The sequence below is a fragment of the Ceratina calcarata genome, unplaced genomic scaffold (assembly GCF_001652005.2).
Source record: "Ceratina calcarata isolate Rehan_Ccalc_2016 unplaced genomic scaffold, ASM165200v1 scaffold25, whole genome shotgun sequence".
NCBI classification, from domain to species: Eukaryota; Metazoa; Arthropoda; class Insecta; order Hymenoptera; family Apidae; genus Ceratina; species Ceratina calcarata.
The window spans coordinates 982,782-1,003,133 of NW_017147017.1; the positions used below are offsets into that span (position 1 = coordinate 982,782).

General features: G+C 47.0%; 1 protein-coding gene across 5 annotated transcripts in view; it reads left to right on the plus strand.

Annotated features, from left to right (window-relative positions):
- LOC108622891 (uncharacterized) overlaps positions 1 to 19,597 on the plus strand; it is a 93,717-nt gene extending 74,120 nt beyond the window's left edge. For 3 of the 5 annotated variants that reach the window (XR_001916510.2, XR_001916511.2, XR_003388885.1), the window contains 2 exons: positions 4,617 to 4,660; positions 19,026 to 19,597. Coding sequence is in view for 2 of the 5 variants with exons in the window: in XM_026811791.1 (XP_026667592.1) it covers positions 14,402 to 14,597; positions 14,957 to 15,106; positions 19,026 to 19,051 (372 nt within the window). In the remaining 3 variants the exon portion in view is untranslated. Of the gene's footprint in view, positions 1 to 181; positions 716 to 4,616; positions 4,661 to 14,163; positions 14,181 to 14,370; positions 14,598 to 14,956; positions 15,107 to 19,025 lie in introns of those variants that run through there. The other 2 variants (XM_026811791.1, XM_026811792.1) reach the window with 2 other exon arrangements.
- Positions 19,598 to 20,352: the final 755 nt, after the last annotated feature.

Here is a 20,352-nt window from a genome sequence, read left to right on the forward strand (position 1 = left end):
ACAAATCCGTATGTTTAACAAAGACAGGCGTGCGATCGAACGTTTTTCAAAGCGGATGTAAGGACACGATTTTATTTACCCTCGAGGATGATAATTTTGCGGACGCGCGCCCCGAGTTCTGTAGATCCGGGTGGTTTGCGAAGTGGTGTGCATATACCTATAGATATATTTGTCTACGCACTCGTGGCCCGCAGCCCGTTAGTTCCGACCAACGAACCGAGTAATCCTTGACGAGAGGAACCTCGTCAATCACAGCCTCGATGCGCTAGACTAGACGAATCGATACGAATTTATCCGCGGCTACGAAACGTGGGCCGGACGCTTTTCATCGGGATCACGAAGTCGATGAATCGAGCAGGCTTTTTCGACATCGAGCCCACTTGTGCTTCACCGATCGTCCATTCCCACGATAAAAATCAAATGAAAAAGATAGAAAAAAATTGGCCACCACGAGAAGTCCAACGATTCCTGTACAAAAAAACGACAGAAGCGTTTCGCGTACGATTTCATCGAGCGTCTGTACTAAAATTATCTCTTGCGATTTAATTAAGACACGTGGGAAAAAGTATTGAACCAGGCGTCTGTAGTAAATGATACGAGATGGAATCAATGGTGACGCAACGAGATCTGTGGAAATCTGCGGAAAACGTTTTAGGAAGGGAGGAGGACTGCTGGGAGCGAAGGAATCTCCGGTGGAGGTGGTCCGTGAACCAAGGTGGGTACCAGAAGGGCACCCGAAGGATGTCGCAGGGAGCATGGAGTCCACGGTTGGGCGCGGGTTGCTTTTTTTCACCGCGAAATGGCCCAGAGAATGTCATCCAATGAGGGTGAAGTAAAGGGAAAACAAGTAAAATAATGATAAAAGGCGGAGCCCGCGGCGTGATTTGATTGGTCGAGATATCGCCGCCGTTCGAGTCAACCCGCGAAGAAGAGGGGGTTGTCCTCTCCTTTCTCTCTCCTCGTCTTTCTCTCTGACCCCGTCGCCCTCTCGTTCCTCCTCTTCGCCGCACCTTCGTCCCTCTCCCTCTACTTGTCTCGTCTTCTCCTTTCTACACCCGCTACATACGAACATACGCTATCTCTCTCTTCCTCTCTCTCGCAGACCGGCTTACTCTTTATCCTCCTCTCTTCGTTGGTCCACGATCGTGTCCTGACTGTGGCAGAACCATCGGTTCCCTCCTCCCTCGATCTTCTTTTCATCTTCTTCTTCCTCCGCTGTCTCGTCGTTGTCGTCGTCGTCGTCATCTCCTGTTCGTTTCGAGTGCACACTTTGACTCGTATAAATAGGTACCGCAATGTCTGCCTTGAAAACTGGGTGTCGACGCACGAGCGCTCTGATTGGTCCGTGTTTTTTGTTAATAACTCGGTAACCAAGCCCCATTTCGTATTTTACCAAAGGAAATTGTTGTTCACAATGCTCCTCCCCATCTGCCATTTTCGGCTCTAACAATCTTTCCGGAACACCCTGTATACATATATGTATATAACAAAACTGGAACTAGTTTAATTGTTAGCATTGTTCGTAGAAATTTGGTAATGTTGTTTGTCGTTTGCTGACAAACAGCTAACCCGTTGTGAGAGCATATGCGGGAGGCATAGGTCAAAGAAATGATTAGCGTAGCGAAAATTCGTGGGCCGTCACGTGCGGTTTCGTAGCGGAAAAGTATATTGACTCGTGATACGCCATCTGTGCGAAGGAGGCCACCCCCTCTGTGGCATTATTGGCAAAATTAATAAGCCCCGATCACCGCTCATGGTCGAAATGGGAAGCGGTTAATTTTGGCTTTGGCCCAACCGGTCCGACGTCGGCGGATTAGAAACCTTTCCAAACGAACGGAAATTGTTTGCTCGACGAGATACAACCGGGGGATATGCTCTCGTCTCCTAAAGAAGCACCGGTAATAAATTATCCGTCGATGAATTCAGTTGCCGTAATCCCGTCTACTCATTACGGCGCATTAACCGAGACGAGTTCTCCAAATAAGCCTCGTCCGATTAATCGCCATCGGTAATTTGTCGTGTACGCAGCTGATTTATCGCCGCGACGAATTCCATCTCGTTACGTTCGCACATTTTTTCCAACATCTAAACTCGTTTACGGGAAATAATTGTAACGAACACACGATTCCACGCGGTTAACCGCGCGAAGGGACACGAATTTATCCCGTGGTAACATCTTAACGACGCGAGGACTGGTTCTCTCCTCTTCCCTTCTCTTCTCCTCTTTTCGCGCGGAACCGCGTGTGTCGGGCTCCGACCATCACCCCGAGCGGCGAAAATTAACGCCACCGCGAATCAAGACGACAATGTGATTCATCAGTTAAATCCGCGTGCATAATCCTTTACACACCGTCCGATCCCCGTCCACTATATCCCCGGTTAGATGGGGATGAAACGTCGGCGGAGAAACGGGGTTGACGATGGCGGTTGGTTCTGTCAGCGGGGACTGCGAATTATAATCACAGTTGTGGTTCATGCGGCCGCGGAGGGGTGGTTGGAGATTGAGGTGGACGATAGATAGATAGAGGAGGAGGCGACGACGACGACGTTCGTCCGCTCGAGGGGATGGAAAAGGGTGTATTTACCCGGGTACGGTATACACCGGGGCGCCACGGACCTAGATGGAAATCTGCGGCATTCAGAGGCATTGGCCAAGAAAATTGCCTGACAACATTTCGCACGGACGTCGAATTGTCCCCTTTTCCCCCCCTTCCCGCTCCTCGTGTTACCACCGATATTTACGCCGGACGAACTTGACGCGTCGTCGCTTCTAATCGCTAGACTGATTTCCTTCACCATTTTCTCTAACAAATTGCCTTGCCCTCTCATCTGACGATAAAGTGCAGAAAATTCGCGGTCGGCGATCTCTTATGATCTTCTACAAATTAATACCAATAGTTACACTTACGCAACGAAGCAGTAAAGTAAAATAAAAATTCTCTTATTTCTATTAAAAATTCTCTTATTTCTTGTTATTTATTATGTATGGGCTATACATATACTTAAACAATGCTGGCATGTTGAATTTGTTATTATACATTCCTATTACCCTGTAAGTGACGGATCGGTTAACAAGGATCGTCACACGACACGATAGAATGGCGAAAGGCTCGGAGGCGTATCCGACGAGAGGCTCTAATGATCGGCTCGTGCCAACAACGAGCAGAATCCCGGCCAAATAAATCCGGCTTGATTGAATCATTGTTCAGCGAAACCGCGTTAAATACCCGTGAAATTAACTCGGACGATCCGTGAGCGGCACGCGATCACTGATTGGCCCGGGGGTATCGCCTTTAAAGTGCCATTAGAGCCAGGGCACCTCGTTCGAAACCATTGATTAATGACTTGTCCGCGACCCGTCATTTCTTTTCTCCTCGTAACGCATCCTTACTTTTTTCCGATCCAAAAAATTCTCAAGAGATTAATCGATTTGCGGTTCGAATAAACAACCTTTCTTTTTATTTCTTAGCTACCAAGAATTTAATTAAATCTTCAGACTCCGTTGTCATTTGTTGCAACAAGCGAGCCGATTTTATACCGCATCCTTTCTTACTTCGGTCCCGGCGATTTTATCTTGGATAGAGTCCGTAGACGGACATTAGGGTGAACGGCGAGGACATATGGGAGCGCCATGTGGTCACCACCGTATCGTTCGACTCGAACGGAAACAAGGAGAGACAGGGAGAGAGTCACACCCTTGGGCTAAACCGCAAGAGAGGTGACGGGGATATAGGAAAGCCACAGATTCAAACGGATCCGACAGGACGGGCTAAACGATCGCCGCAATTTGTAGCAATTTGTTAAGTAGCCTGGCCAGAACATTACCTATATTGCGTTTACTCCCCTTGATCGAAGATATACGGGGGGCACGGGCTCAGATTTATCGTTCCGCGGACCGGATAGAAGGAGTCACGACCCTGAGACCACTCGCAGGATAAATTCCCCGGTGAGACGATAAACGAAGGTTACGCGCGTCCATGGAAACCATACGAAAATAACTCGACCTCGTTCCCGCTTAGCCGAGTCATCGTCGTTGTCGCCGCAGGAAAAGCCAAAGCGAATCTAATGCTAACGCTGTGCGACTCCGTGAAATCGAGATTGCGGACGATTGAAATCGTAGGTAAACTCTGAACCCCGTTTTACCTTATCGAAGGTTCTCCACTGGAGAGGACTCTCGTCGCGGACTCCTGGAACGAAACGACTTCGGTCTTTCGTGGATGCTTTTAGTCGATGAGTTTCGCTTCCCTACGACCCGTTTCGCTTTCGTCTCTCGCTGCTGTCCTGGCCTAACCCGACTCTCTCATCCATATGTAACAGTCGCCTGGTATTAATGACAGGGGGAAAGAGACGAAGGAACGCCGAGTTTCTTTATCCTAGATGATACTCCCCTTCCATGTTTCCGTTTTCATTCGTACACCGTATCGCGGTTTTATCGCTCTGCCTTTTCATTAACTGATAAACCGTAATGGTATTATTTGTTTCGATTGCCAATAAGTTATTTCGGCAAGGGCCGCGCCTTCGAAATTTCAATCGGGAACGGCGACATTAATATCATGTGTAGATCGTGATTTGTAATCTTAAAAGTCGTGCGTGAAAGTGTTCTATTTTTGTTGCAGATGATGACAAACCCGGGGGACAGATGAAGCGGGGAAACGAGGAGGTAAGTGAAAGTATTATCCAAGAGACGACTTCGAATTATTCTTACGAGCGTTATTAAATGAAATTGTGCTCGTCTGGCTTGCAAAAAAGAATTACCGACTTCCGTTTAGCGATTGATTTTCGTAGAAGTCCACCCCTCTCGATTCGGATGAATAAGTAAACACCGATGAGTACAACCGATATAAAAAGTAATCTCGATTTATCAAATAGATTCGTAAAAGAGATATTGTACAGAGATTAGGACTTCGAATATTGCGCAATGAATGACCGTGGTAAATTAAGATGAATGTCGAACATGAAAGAGCGATACGCGTGTCGATTCTACGTATAATAGGAGAAAAGCGTATCCGGCGTTCTCCTTTTCTGAATACCTCAAAATCCTCTGCTAAGAATCCTCGTGAATAGAATCGGCGACCTTTAGAATGCTAGCGTCGCTCGGACATATGTCAGAATTAATCACAATGAGCGGCACAGGTTGAACCTCGGAGGCTGCCTTTTTTTTTCCGACGTTCGTAAAGTGGTTGATAAAGAGCCGGCAATCGGTTAAACCTTTTGAAACGACGGCCACTTTGCCCGCAGCTCGGTGGCACTCGGACAACCATCGACAAAAGGCCAGGAACAGTTTCAATGCTGATCATCCGTCGACATCAGTTACGGTTTTAACCAGCGAGTCCTCTCGCGTCGCGAAGACACTCGTAGTCGAACAGCAATTTTCACTGGCATAAGGTTCCATTAACAGCTAAGTAGGATCGATTCGATTCGAGCTCCTGGTAAATGCTCCCAGTGCGGCAGTTAGCCTCGTGTAAATTGTCTACCCTTCTCTCTCCCTCTGCTCCTCGTTTTTGCGCGAGCATTTAACCGTACAAATTACACGAACGCAGGACCCCGTATCCCTCAATACGCCTGGCCGAATGTTCCGTGCCCCGCGGGTTACTGCCGAACGAAGAGAAAAACCGAGTGCGAGAGCAAGATCGAGTCGAGATTCGAACATGTGGCATCATTTGTTACTGCTAACTGGGGTCCGGGTTATCTAAGCTCGATTAACGCGAATTTTAACTCCGTCTGCACCACCGACGACGAATTTCAATTTTTATTAACGTAAAAAAAAGATATCGTAACAATTTTTTTACAGCATTAAATTACTTTTAATTAAATTCCGATTTTTTAAACGAACTTTAAGTACAGCGCTTGCTATGATAGTTAATGTTTCATTGTTTCTGAATTCTGAACGTCTTTACTTTGCACGAATATTGACGATCTTTTTGATTATCATTTTGTTGAACATATTTGCGTGAAGTCGGGAGTAGCGCTGGTGGATGGGGATCTTGGTTTCCGTGGACATATGGTCAACCGTGGCCTCTCCGTGAAAAAAAGCGCTACAGAGAAACGGGCGACAGAAGTTGGGAGTGTCGACGAGCGATATATCAGGGCTTAAACTGTCCCGTCGTAGCAGGCATGTCCTACCAGGCCTGGATACTACCCCGGTTGGTTAGCCGGTGCACGTATGGCATTGCGTCGAACAGGGGTGCCGGCATTAGTTAATAGGAGCCCGGAACAGGGTACGCGTGAACGCGAAAGGGAACGAGAGGATCACTCTTCTGTCCGCCGGATAAAAGGTGGACATCTAACCGAATGCGGTTTCCAATCTGTTGGGTTTTTACGCCTCGAGCTCCAGTGGGGAAGATCATCAGCCCGATTTCACCCATTCCGGGCAACTTTTTCGCGCCACCTGATCTTCGTCCACGACAGATTGGAAATTACACACGAAATACAATCTGTTTATTGTCTATCACGATCTCAGGAGATGAAATTAGTGCATCTGACATAAAATGATTTTATACATTGATGGAAGTATTGAACGAATGAAAGGTCGTCTGAAAATGTCAGTGCGTCATATCAGCAGCAATTTGCGAGGTTTTCTGAAAAATTTGCAGCGACGCGCGGGCCGCGTAAAGGCCAAAGCTAATCAGAAGTCCACTTCTTGTCGCCCGTAGAAACTTCATTACGCATTCAGCTTGGTACCGGGATTATCATATCCCGGAGTCCTTTGACAAGGATCCCCTGATCCCCGGCACAGGAAGAACTTGAAAATATATAAAACTCGAAGAATCTCGACGCTACGAATCTCGTCTACGAGAGTGGAGGAGGGCTACCAGAGGAACACGACAGACGACTTCCCGGTTAGAAGAGCGAAGCTCATCGTGGACGCGCGATGAATAAAAATCGTTTGAAGTATCGCTACGTGCAAATTAACGCATAATCGTCAAACGTAATGAGCGGGCGCCGTCGACCTGAGGTAAACGAGCCCGGGCCTCGTTGCGAATGTTACTCCCCGTCCTGCTTCGGGAAACTTTGATTATTTTTATAATAACTTCACTTCCGACGGTCCCACCTGAAAGCTAGCATCTTTGTCACTTCAAAGTCGCGGACCAAATGGTAGAAGTGCATGTTTATCCTTAAGACGGTTAATTATTCATTAAGATGCACCTGCGCGCACGAGACTAACGAGGGTCGCAAGCCCGGGACGTGTCGATCAATCGGCAAACCGGTGTTCAACCAAGCGTAAGGAAGCTGACGAACCGATCGCGAACGGGAACAAAGATTGCTTTTTCCACGGTGCTTACGCAACAACCCTTGCCAGAGCACGCGATATCAATTAATTCCGTCCATATATCTACGAAGCAAGAGCATTGTGCCTGTTCCTCGGTGACTCCAGCTACGCCTCGACCGACGGCCGAGCTCGTTTCCTCTTGTGACGGCACGTGCCTGGGGTACAATGCCACGACTTCGCCATCGTCATCGACGATCGTCATGCTCTCGCGCCCTTCTCGCACGCCTCTGACCCTCGCCGAAATACCGAAGGCAAACAACGCGGCCGATACCAAAAAGCGTTTACTATCGATTCCCTCCTCGTCCTTTCGTACATCCTTCTTTGTCTACCCGTCCGTGGGCGGATCTGTCCCACGCGCTCTGTATGCCCGTTGCCCGTTTTTATTACCCCCGGAAATTAATGGATCGCGACGCCGCCGGTATGCGTTGTCGATGCGTGCTCGAACCGGTGTCTTTGAACGTCTCGTACGGGAGAACGTAGAGGGTGTTTTTGACCCGTGGATTCAAGTTTTCCTGCGATCTTCTTGCCAGACGAATTCCAGGATTCGCAGATTTTTAATGCGTCGAATACTCATCGACTTCTTTCACCGTGCGACCGTCTAACGAACGATCGGGCCTTGTTTGGTCGTTGTCCAAAGAAAGAGGGTATCTGCATTCTATTCAGAAGACGTTCTCGTTTCGAGAAACAAACTCTCAGAATCGTATTTGGGAAACAGGGGAACGAGAGATCCATTAGCGATTTACATTGTGTCCGTCCGTTCGATTCCGAGCAAAATCATCGTCGCTCATTCGTCACGATTGGTCAGCCCGTCCAGGCAGTGATTTGCGGTTCCTATGATCGAGGGCGAAATCCCTCTACTCTTCGGAATCGGAAACAGAAGGGGGCCGAAGTGATTCCAGCGCGAATCGACGGTTCAATCACCCGTGAACCGAAAGACATGATGAATCGTGCAGAGTAATTCGCATTCGGCAAGAAGGAGCACGGATATTTCGCTTATCAAAATTAAGAGGATTCTTACTCGTGTCTAACGCGATGAAAATGATATACGTGGAGCGTTGCTTTTGTGCGATTTCATTGAAAAATTTTCACGGCTCGTTCGCGATACATCTGCCAGCGATGTAGAAGAAAATAACCGCAAAGGAAAAACTGAAGGCGTGGCTGATGGATGAAGATCGATGCCATGTATGCGACGCATCCTTTGCTTCCGCCCCCGCATCCTTACACCTCATATCCTCCCCCGACTTAATATCTTTCGACACGTGCGTGAAACATATCACATGCTCACTCGACATTCTTCTTATTCGACATTGCGTAATATTGAAGACAATTTTTAATTGTATTACAGTATAAATAGCTTTTTGAAGCTGTTCTAACATTCCCTAACAAGGATAAAGAATGTACGGTAGACATTGACAAAAGACGAGCGAGCGCGTGCGAAAAAGGTGCATAAATTGCCAAAGTTTCTGGGCAAAGATCTGAAAGTAGTGAAAACCAAGTCCTCCTCTCTGCCGTATGCTTTCGTTCGAGTTCCTCGACGAAGTACAGTTTTACCGACTTCGAATCCATTCTCTGAAATATGATCGTCAAAAACTTTTCACCCGGCATTCTTTCTGGTAGTTTTATTTAACGAATGTCGCGCATATTCGAAGTTCCTCCCCTTGGCAACGGCTTCATTGTGCCCGTTTCGACTGTATCATAGATTCGACGTGTAGGATCAAAATCCACGAAGATATCCGGGAGCGTTTAGGCGAGAGAGCTGTCAGGGCGCGATTATTGATGACGCGCATTGATGACCGTTGTGAAAGGGCGCTGACCGCTGTCTTCGCAGCTAACGCGGACATAATGCCTGGCTTTTTCCCTCATAAGGGAGTCCGACAATACAATTTTCATTTTCGGCAGGGTAGAGACTCTTTTCAACCCGCCCCTCTTTATCATCCCACCCTCTGGTGGCAGAACGTTTACTGTATCACCGGAATATTCGTTGATGAAGCATCGTACGAGGTTCCCAAGTCGTCTTGGAGGTAATGGCGTGTGCCCTTTCGAAAGCCCTTCGTTCCGGGCGATTTTGCCCCGCGTCGACATTATTTATCACTTTCCAGCGAAGTTTTCGAGACTTGACACCCTTCTCGAAGACGCCCAGGGGGAAGGAAACGAGCTGTGCAACATCTACGCTCACCCCGCGTTAAGGACACTCTTCCGGTCAATTGTGTTCGACATCTCTATAATTAAGTCCGACACGAATTAGTCTGACACGCGGGGGAAACGATACAACGATGAATCTCGTGATTTATTCGATTGTGAAAGGGTCAACTCTTTGCCGTCTCTCAGTCGTAATGACTCCGTTGCATTCTTGACGATCAGAAAACAAAGCGACTGTGTCTGTAATTATTGTATGATGGCTGATCTATGAACCGAAGTCAAACACCGTGAAAGGGGAAGTGGTATTCATGAGCGGCATTCGCGAGGGTGAAGCAAAAGGAAAAAAAGGTTAACGCGGAATCATTGGGTTGGTCATTGAAATCGGGCGGCAAACAAAGCTGACGCGAGCACGTGTGTTTGCCGGCGCCCGCGGTGCCCTGCGAGAGGTCCGGCGTGTAACGACGAGCATCGTGATCTCTGGAAGGTCTCTGGTAATGGGAAGAAGGTCTCTTCGGCCGTGGATCGGTCCATAAGCAGCTCCGAAGGGAATAGAAGGCCGGACCCGTTGCGCAAATCCTAGAAGGGGAGTCGTGGCTGCGGAAGGGATCAGGCCGCCACGTGACGAGCGTGTTTGCTGGGTACACACAGCTCGGTGTTTGGTACACACGGCCTTGGAAGGCACAATGCTCGATGGGCTACGCCAAAACAGCGGCGCGACGTCGGCATAAGCGATATTTGTGTCAGCATAAAGGACCCCCTAAAGCCGTGTTAAAAGAACAACGTCCCCTCGCTCTCTCTTTGCTTCTATCGATACCCGCAATACCGTACACGCAACAAAAACGACATTCCCTTTTACTTAAAAATTTTGTAATAGAAATGATAAATTGTCTGATGGATTCATGTAATTTCTGTTTATCCGCACACATCATAAATCAGCTCTACTTTGTATGTAACAGCTTCTTCGCACGATCTTCCAATGTAGGTACACAAAGGAAAAGTGATTCCTTAAAGAGATGCACTTTAACTTTACCCCAGCAGCAGCAGCAGCGTGCGTGCACGGCTCCTCGATTAACCGGCTCGTGATTTATCGGCTCGTTGATTACATTCCCTTTACGTGTTTATATCGTGTACCGACGTACCCGGAATTCTATACCCACCGCGCGCGTTTGCATATGCAAGCTAATCGCTCCCTGGCAATCACTCCGTCTCCCTCCTCTCTCTCTCAGGTGTTCCATTTTTCTTTTCACCTGCATCGCACCATTTCTCATCCCAAACACTCTCTCCGGCAGAAAGTTTTTCGTGAATGTAAACATGTAACACAATAATAACAGTAAATGAAACTCGATGTCACTACTAACAAATATTATTCATTCTCGAAATCGTCGCGTTCAATATCGTGTCACAGAATCGATTAGATACTTTTTGCCAGTACAATTCTAGACAGAGGATTACGCTGCAAAAGGACATGTACGTGCGAAAAGTGTCAGAGGTCAGGGAATATAATTTGCAGAGTACAAATGCAATCGGATTAACCAGCAAACGTACAGAGACGTCAACGGTAGCGGGCTGGCGTAGGATTAATTGGTATAGATAGTCGGGCCAGGAAGACTATGCCGGCTTAACTAGAGTGCGCCAACTCCCACGGAGATCGGACACCAGACAATCCTTCCGTCGGCCGTGGTAGACTTATACGCCGATGCAAAGCCAGATAGCCTCGGACTTGTACACACATACACACGCACACACGTAGTCTACGTGCTGATAAAAATGATAACGCCCACGATGACATGCTTATTACAGTTAATTTCGCGCGATAGAAATTTGCACTTCCCGATGCTATCCGTGACGCTTGTAGCAGCTCGTTAAGTTTTCTTACGGACGCATACTCCAATGATATAAACTAGGAATCCAATTGAAGGAAAAAATAGAACAAAGTGCAGTTTTTCTTCCCCAATTATACAGATCGTTGTCTCTGCTTATCACGTGGGAACATTTTTAGCAGACAAGCAAAGAATCGTGGCAGGACACGTTTCGCAACAATTAAGAAGAAGGTCCTCGACTTTCGTGCGAAAACGCAGCTGAAAAAAAATCCGCTTCCAACGAGCCGGAACCCGACACCGTGCCCCCGCGTTTCGCTAAACGACCGTTGGCTAATGTTCGACGGAAACCCTGCCGCAGCCGGTTCTCTACGCCGACGACAGTCGCATTAGCCACAGGACGAGGTTACAATGGACCCCTCTGTTTTTCACGCTCCATCGGGATGCCGGGGCGGAGACCGGGTAAGAGAGGGGGCCGTCAACCCCCTTGGTCCAAAACCCCCTACTTAGAAAGGTTTGTGAATCAGACACTCGCGTGGAAAATATCAAAAAACTGATGAGTCGCAGGATTCGTCAAATTTTTTAGCTAGAATCCGATCGAACCAGTGAATGCATTTGTGGAACCATTATTTCACCAGCATCTTGGAAAACTGCAGATCTTTACGCAAACGTGTTTTGGATAAAACTTCTTTTATCATTTATGCATGCAAATATGCGTTCAGCATTCGACCGACCAAACACTTATGAATTTATACTTTTCGCACATTCAACTGTCCTATAATACACATAAAACCTGCAGTCAGATACTCAGGATTTCTCACATATGATTCAATTAGATGTTTAGGAAATAGGAAGAGAATCCTTTTGAAATCATGAAGAAAGATTGGTACGCACTAGTTTTGCAACGTCAGTGTCACGTTAAATCTCCAACGCATTGTTCGCGCCCCCCTCTGACCGTCACGATTTTCCATTGGCACCCCTCGAAATCCAGTGAACCTCCGCACCCCTTGGTTCTATCCTCGCGCTTGTCAACCTTCACCCTCGTTTCGCTCAACCGTCCAGAATCGAGTCCGCGGTTGCCATTTCGACTGGCTACGAACAGTTCTTGATATCTTGTTTGGTTCTCAAAAATATCCAATGGATAATTAGATCGCCAATTTTTATATATTATTTATATATGATAAAATAATTAAACTATCAGTTAAAAAATAGGAATTTCGTTTATCATATACGAATTGCCATGCCTCTGCTTTTGATATATGTGAAATCCGTAATCTGTCGATGAGGCATCAGACTTTTTCCCCGTTGGCACCGGAGCAAAGGTAGAGAATAAAACTGCGTACGTGGGCGTTGCGCAAGATAAATTGCTGTTCATTAAAAGACGGAGAAGTTGGTTTCAGCGCGATATTTCACTTGTCCGACGCGATATAATCGACGATGCTCCGCCGATTGGCGTGATTAACGGGAACGATTAATAATTAAGATCCTCGAAGCTGGAGGCACCCTAAAAAGCCGCGGGGCTCTCCCACTTCCCTCTCGCCGCGTCCGCGTTGGGAACACCCGGGTAATGGCAATTTACGCGTCCCGCGGGACCAGATAACTTCATATCTTCCCGGTAATCATTTATTCTCTCAATGGGCGCGATATTACCAAATTGAATTAGATAAGCGCCTACATGTATCTTGGACGTACGTGCTCCACCGTTGCAATCTCATTTATTGTCATTTTCCTATAGCAAGCAGAAAATTTCTTCGTCAATCTCGGAATTCGTTCGTCCGCTGACGTTTGTACTTGAAGCATGAAAGAAGAGGTTTTTTTGCTCTATAATAAATAATAGTCAGCGGGGAGTGGAAACGTCAAAAAGATCGATTCGATTGCCTTTCGGGGGAGCATCCCGGGAATTCGCGCGCTTCCTGACGTCCGTTAGAATGGACCCCGGTGGCTTTATGGAACGGTGCCGCGTGCGCACAATGCGGAGAAGGCTTACCGGCCGACTATAATACGAAGTCTAAAAATCAAAACACATTAATCTCCTGCACGTGGCCCGGATCGCACGCTGGTAACAAAACATTCTCCGCGTCCGGCCCACGTGGCCAATATACAGAGAGACCGGCTACTTTCCGACGACACTTGCGGCACCGTTTACGTTTCAATACGCGCGCTATTAAGGGCGGTGGCTCTCTTCTCTATTATAACTCCACGCGCCGCTTTATTCGCCTCGAGGAGCTCGCGAATTTATTTGCAAGCCGAAGTGGTACGAGACAGGTGGATCATCGTTTGGGACACTACGAGAGATCTTTCTACAGATTTGTTTGGATACACATAAATTTGGTGGAATGGAAAGCCAGTGACGAGCGAGAGGAAAAATCGTGCGTTCGCACCGTTTCAATTTATCCTCGGTTTTTAACGTTTCAATTTAATTGACGGCACTCGAACGACAAAGAGAGTGGGGGGAGGGGGCTCGAGAGTAGGAAGAGACGACCCGATTAATTCCTTTGTCGTCTATCTGCTGGTGGAATAACAAACCTCTTTGGCGGACGGGAGTCGAGAGGATACAAGGACGATAAAATCACGAGGGTCCACGGGATAAAAAGACTGTAAAGTGAGAGAGGAGCAAGGAACGGAGGGACGGGAGGTTTTCTGGGAGGAAGGGGGTGGAGTGGGCTCTGCGGACCGCGGAACCCTCCCTTCATTTTCCGGGATCGGCCGCATCGGGAGGGAGGAATAGCAATTAAAAGTATCTGGCACAATCTTCGTTAAACTTCTTCCTCGTTCTTCGTCGCTGAAGAGGAGGGCATTATTAAAACGTGCCGTCGGCTGCAACCGCTACACCTCCTGATTTTCCCTTCTGCTCCGGCTCTCGGCACCCTCTCTCGCCGCGAGCATGCCGCCGCGGTCCTTCGTTTTCAACTCTTTTGCATAGAAAATGCCGCCACTCCGCCGAATCCGGAGTTGTAAGTATCGCTGTTCAAAGATTCTCGACATCTTCGCGCCCAGAAGTTCCTGTTTTCTATTCCGTTTCTCTTTCCATGCAAATCCTTCATAGATAATATCGCTTCCACGGTCACTAAGACTCGCGTGCCAGAAAATGAAATGTTCTTTAATAATGCTCTCAATATTTGTTTTTCGTATCGCGTAAACGAGTTTCTGATAATGGAAGGAACAAAAGTACCTAATGGCATCGTCGGGAATCTCGATTATACCGTTGGCTCTCGCGGAAAATAGAAGCCGCGCTTGGGGTGGAAACGTGACGGGCGGAAGACCCGGTTTATCGAGAATTTTGAGAATGGTAATACGGGCTCGAAGAGGGAGAAAAGGAAGACGTCGTCGTCGCGTCGTCGGAGTGGAGAAGCCGAGTGGTTCCGTGGAAGGTAAGAAAGGGAGAAGTTCTCTCAGGGTCTCTCGAAGTAATCCTGCTACCGGAGGTCGAGGAATATAGGATGAAAATACCTGGAGTTAGAGAGGTCTTACTTGTCTCTCACCCTCCTTCCCCCCTTTTCCTCGAGGGTCTGCCGATTCTCGCCCTGAATAAGACAGAAGTCGTCATATAATTCCACGACTAATGCTCGACCCTGTTAAGCCCTTCTCTGTGCCTGATTATTCTCCTAAGATACGTTCAGACCGTCTATAATAAACTAATTTACAACAGTTTACTCAGCAATCGATCCTCGTACGCGTTTCTAATTCGTTTCGACGTGTCAGGTATTGGGTTCTTTATTTCGGTCACCAGATGACGGCTGGAAAAGTTGTTGGACGATTTCGCAAGAGTGGATTCAGACAGGGACGAGTTTAAACTTCGACAACGTCACCGACCGCGGAGACATTATGTCACAGTTGCTGAGAACGGCTCTCGCGTTTACGATTGGCAATAGCGAGAAAGGTACCCGCAATATCGCTTATTCCCTTAGTTTCGCAGAAAGTTATCTCGAAACGTGAGAACTTCTCCGCAAACTTTTTAACACCGGTCTTTACGAAGGATAAAGCAAACGAACGTAAATATCATTTTTCTATTCTATCACGATGCAAAATTTAGCTCGATTGTACATATTTTATATTCTGGAGGCAAGACGTTCGCGACGAATCGTGGGGATAAAAAATAAATTAATTAACAACTAACGACGCGATGGTAGCTCGGTAACACCCACTTGGCCGGGGGACACGTCGTCGTTGGGGAGCCGAGATGGAGGAAAGCAAATACCTTCGAGGGGGGTGGCTGCCAGTTCAGGCTGCAGGAATGGGTAGCGGAAGAACGAGAAAGAATTCCGTCACGATCTCGTCTGCGCTTGCTTTGTCCCCTGCTTTGATTTCTTCTCTTCGGTACTCGACGAGCACGAGTGAAGCACGAGGGTAAGAGAGAGAGGCGCGGGAGACACGATACGGAGAGACACAGACATCAAGAGAAAGATAGAGAGAGAGAAAGAGGCTTTAGCTGGTTCGGTACCGGGAGAGTGAACGATATTTACATGCGATTTGCATACTAGTTGATCCCTATTGCTTCCATCTCCAACGAGGTAGGCAGGGGCGGCGGACCTATACCCAAACCCTCCGTCATGCCGCGCCCTCCGTTTCACGATTCCACGAGTTTTCATCTCTCTATCTCTCCCGCCACGAGTATCTCCGTAGACTTCGCACGTTCTCGTCGAAACCGCGTAAGCGAAACCCTTAAATAAAACGAGCTTCGACGTTCTTCGAATCCTCCGCCGCGTTATCGTACTCTAGGTACGCCTTAACGAACCGTTCCCTCTTCTTTCTCTCACCCCTTTCGCGTCCTCCACTCGTTCGGCTCGAGCGTGTAGTTGCGAAAAAAACGGATTAACGCGCGTGTGCTCGAGATAGAGAGGAAAAAACGAGGGAGGAAGCCGGGTAGCAGCGGGGTGTTACCAGATTTCGCTTGGGATTAAAGGAAGTTGGCAGACCGGTGTAATCAGGTCATATAAATGTGGTTGGCTAATTGCAGATAGTCGGTTTCACGGTTAAGAAATCCGCAGAAAGGTAAAACAGCGACGGTCTTACGTCTCGCGAACGGAGAAGGGCTCGTTTCCTATCTTGCTACCAAATGGGCTAGCCAAATTAGCCGGGATAATCAAGCCGGTGGAAGAAGGTAGAAACGAGACTTGTGAAATTGCCCGGTTTCCTTCGCGATACTCTTAATAACTCGCAATTAAACTTGCAATTGTACAATTTCTACTTCTTTACGTTATAGGCTCGTGATCTAACGCGCAATAATAGCATTTTTTTTTCAATGTATTCTACTTTGACGAAATTCCATTTTGCGGCTGATTCCGCGCGGTGGGGCTTAATTAATGTTTGTCGTGAGAAGGAGAAGAAAGTTTCGTGTATCGGGGACCGTTCTAAGCGCACGATTCTATCTGTATCCCATTTTTCTTCGGGCTGAGGGAGAAGAGGGATGAGAATCTTTTAAGAAAAGCCAAGTGTACGGGTCCATCCCGCGAAGCGATTGATATCTGAGCATGCTGCCATGTGAGCCTCCCGAAGCACGGCGTCTAATTAACTCCGTGACTGGCTGACCCCGGGTGACCCCGGGCTCGTTGCATGCCTCGGATGGCGCCTGTATGCTTGCACATACACGCGTCTCGTTCTCTACGTGCACACGTGTTGCATCGGCTCGCACACCTAACGGGCCCCGTCGTGGATAGAGACATCATCGTGCCCACCGGCTCTACACCTTAACCTTATACGGTCCTCGAGATCTTCTGCACGAACCGCTGATGCACGAACCCCGGGCCAGATCCGCGAAAACTTATTGTCCTCCATGCCGATTTTTAAGACTCTTCGCTCTGTTTCATTGCACAGTGAGAATCAAAATTTGATAAAATATCTGCTTCGTATATTACTCCTGTTTTATCATGAAATTTTCGTTACAGCCGTCTGAAAATGTATTTGAAGAGTCCGATAACAATAATTAAAAGGTTTCTTAATCGTGATTTGCGATGGTTCGTAAAATCGGGACGGAGGCTCGTTTTTCGCACGGTCCCGTGTAAAACGTGGCGCACCGTCGAGGAGATAGACGTACACCGGTCGCGATGCCCTCGGTGTTTCGTTAATTAAAATGAACGAACGAACTGGTTAATTTTATGCGAATCGGGCCGGCGTGCATGGCTTTCCCATTACCGCGCCCACCTGCCCCCCTGCCTCGATTGGTCATCGATGTCACAAGCGATCATGCTCCTCTGCCATGGTCATCGCTCCATATTGACGTTGGCTGAAATATTTAAAATACGTTCGTCCGCTTTTCAACTTTCCACAATATATTCACGCGATGCTCTAGATTATATTAATTTATAAGTAGATTTTTATGCAAAATAAAACTGCCTATTTAAAAAATAATACGAATCGAGGTTTCTTTTCATTTATATCATACTTCCATTGCTTCTCACAGTTCGATGATACGCATTCTTTATGCATCAAACCTCGGGTCTGTTTCTACGCAAGTTGTAATAAATACTATATTTGGGAAAGGTTATCTGTCGTAAAGACTGCTCAGGAAATTCTTGCTACAGACGCTGATTCATTTTGCTTAAGCCGTGAAAACGCGGGCGAGGCGACGCGTAATGGGCCAGGAAACAGTGATACACTGTTTATTGCCGACGGAGTGGCTGGAATTTTGAATAGCCGTGCTAAGCAGTAATGGCGAATAAATTGTAATGAACGTCAAAAAAACTAAACAGAACGCCAGTTTTAATGGAAATAAATACACGCCGTGTTACTCTGACGTCGCTGGTAAAATAAGTTGACGGAACGGAAAAAGCTGGCTATGAAAAAAACGGTTCATCGTGTGAAAATTTGAATCGAGCTCGGTAATGTTTGTCGACTCTGTGCGTCACTCGTATTTTTCGGGAGGGAATAAAAATTTCGTTAGCCGGTAGACCGAGCGATTTCGAAATTCCCGATCGTTCGGCGCGTCGCGTCGCGCCGCGCGGCGTGGGTGAGGGCAACGCGGTCCGGAGGGTGGATCCGAACCGTGGAAAACGGGGTGTGGCGCGCGTGAGAGCTGGCTCACCTGAAACAACACAACGTTTTCAGATCGCTGATCCCATAAGCGTCCACGTTTGATCCCTCTGTTGTTTTGCGAACGCGTCCTCCTGCCCATCGCGTTAATTCGCGAAAAACTACCACTGCATTCTTCGACTCTCGAGGAACGACGATTAAAGAAACGCATGTACGATCCGGTTTTTGATTTTCGTCAAATAAATCTCCAATAGAAAGAATGCATCGGTTATCGTGATTGTTTAAAATAAAGCGCAGTCGATAAAATATATTCCTGATCGATGAGAAACGGCGGGGTTATCTTTTTCAATTGCGCTTTCCAGCTGGTGGGTCGAACAACGTTTTTTTCCCCGAGGGGTGAAAAGAAAAGGAGAGCCGCGTGGGGTGAGACTCGTCAAGTGATGTAGAATAGTGGAGATATATCGCGGCGTAATATGCAAAGCGGATCGGATGTACCCGGCGGGGGGTGAAAGCGGTAGCCAAGGGGTGATTAGTGGGACAAAAGCTGGCGCCGCTACAAGTGGAACCAAATTGGTAGAAAATTGATAATCAACCGCCAATATCAACCTCCATTGGTAGCCGCGTGGCTCGTTATACGAAGAGAAGAGGGCAAAGGATTACGCGGAAACACGCGCGAAATATTTGTTTCCACGATAGAAACGCCTGACGCGACGGAACCGCGCGTATATCTAGCAAATTGTTAAGAGCTCGTTTAACTCTACCCGGCTTCTCTTTAAACAGCCATTGTAATATTATTTAATCCGTGAAAAAATATTCTCATTGTGTTTCAGAAACGGTCCAAGAAGAGATCGAATAAAGGGGGATGAAGAACGAGGAGTCAAGACCTGAGCTGCGAATGGGACACGTGTACGGTGTCACATCTATCTAAAAAGTTCATCGTTACAAAGAAGATCTTTTTGAAAGAGTTTCCTAGAATGTGAACCGTCTCCGGGAACCGTGGCGGCGAGTGTGTAATCGAAGGAATCGTGGAACACTTTTCTCATGCAAATACGGCCCGATGCGGGAAGGGACAACGAACTTCTTCTTTCGACTGCTTAAAACTTCGAACTTAGGTCCTTTTAAATTTAAATGTTCCTCCCCGCTCGAGCAGACGTTCCACACCGAGTTCTCTCGCGAACATGATAAAAAACGAAAGGAGCTTACCTCTTTTCTCAATAATACGTATGCATCTGAATTTCTTTTTCAATTACTATCAACAGTTGGCTAAGTACAAAACTAATAACTGTCTTATTACATATGTAAACAAGTTATGCGATCTTTGCACCAGTCTAACATACTGATACATTTATAGAAAAATTGTGTAATGTATAAATACAAGACAATAAAAGGTGAGTGCGATGTATGAAATGCGTTTTTTCTATCACGAAAATGTTCCATTTCGCATAAAAATCCGCAGTCGATTAATAACGCTTGATCAATGGCTATATTATATGGCGTTTGAATTTGCTTGGGAATAAAATTGTGCAATATCTCGCATGATCGGTTTTTGTAACGTCCATAAAAAGATCGTATTCACGGTGTAGTAATTATTAAAACGAATAAAATGTTCACTCGCCACGTAATAATAAGCGGCCCGCAACGAATATAACCATAATAATAACGAGAACGTGCCGTGGAAATGGGTGGTAATGCGAACGTATCAAAAATTATTGTTTGCCCGGGCCGATGACCAGAAAAATATTTGCTTATAACGCGGCGTCCGCACGGCCCACGGATACGGATTGTGCATTTGAAATTCGAATTATTATAATTACCGGTGTGCGCGATTAAAAAAGGGGAAGTGGAAACGCGTAACCCGGTCGGGGACGGGTTCGATGATATAATTATAAAGAGTTACATGGTAGAATGCGTCTACGAGCCGCGCTTATTAAATCGAGAATTTCATGCATTCATTAAATTAAGCATAGATTGTATGCGTTATCATGTACATCAGTTATACGTTCTACCTCGTTGAATAAAAGGGGGGGAAAAAAAGGCAAATCCCATCATTATTTCAACGGTAAGTTATCGAATCATTACGATTACCACTTTCGTTTAAAGGCGATTGAGATCGTTTTAAAATCGTAGGCTGTCCCAGATTTACTTTTTTCTCGCGTC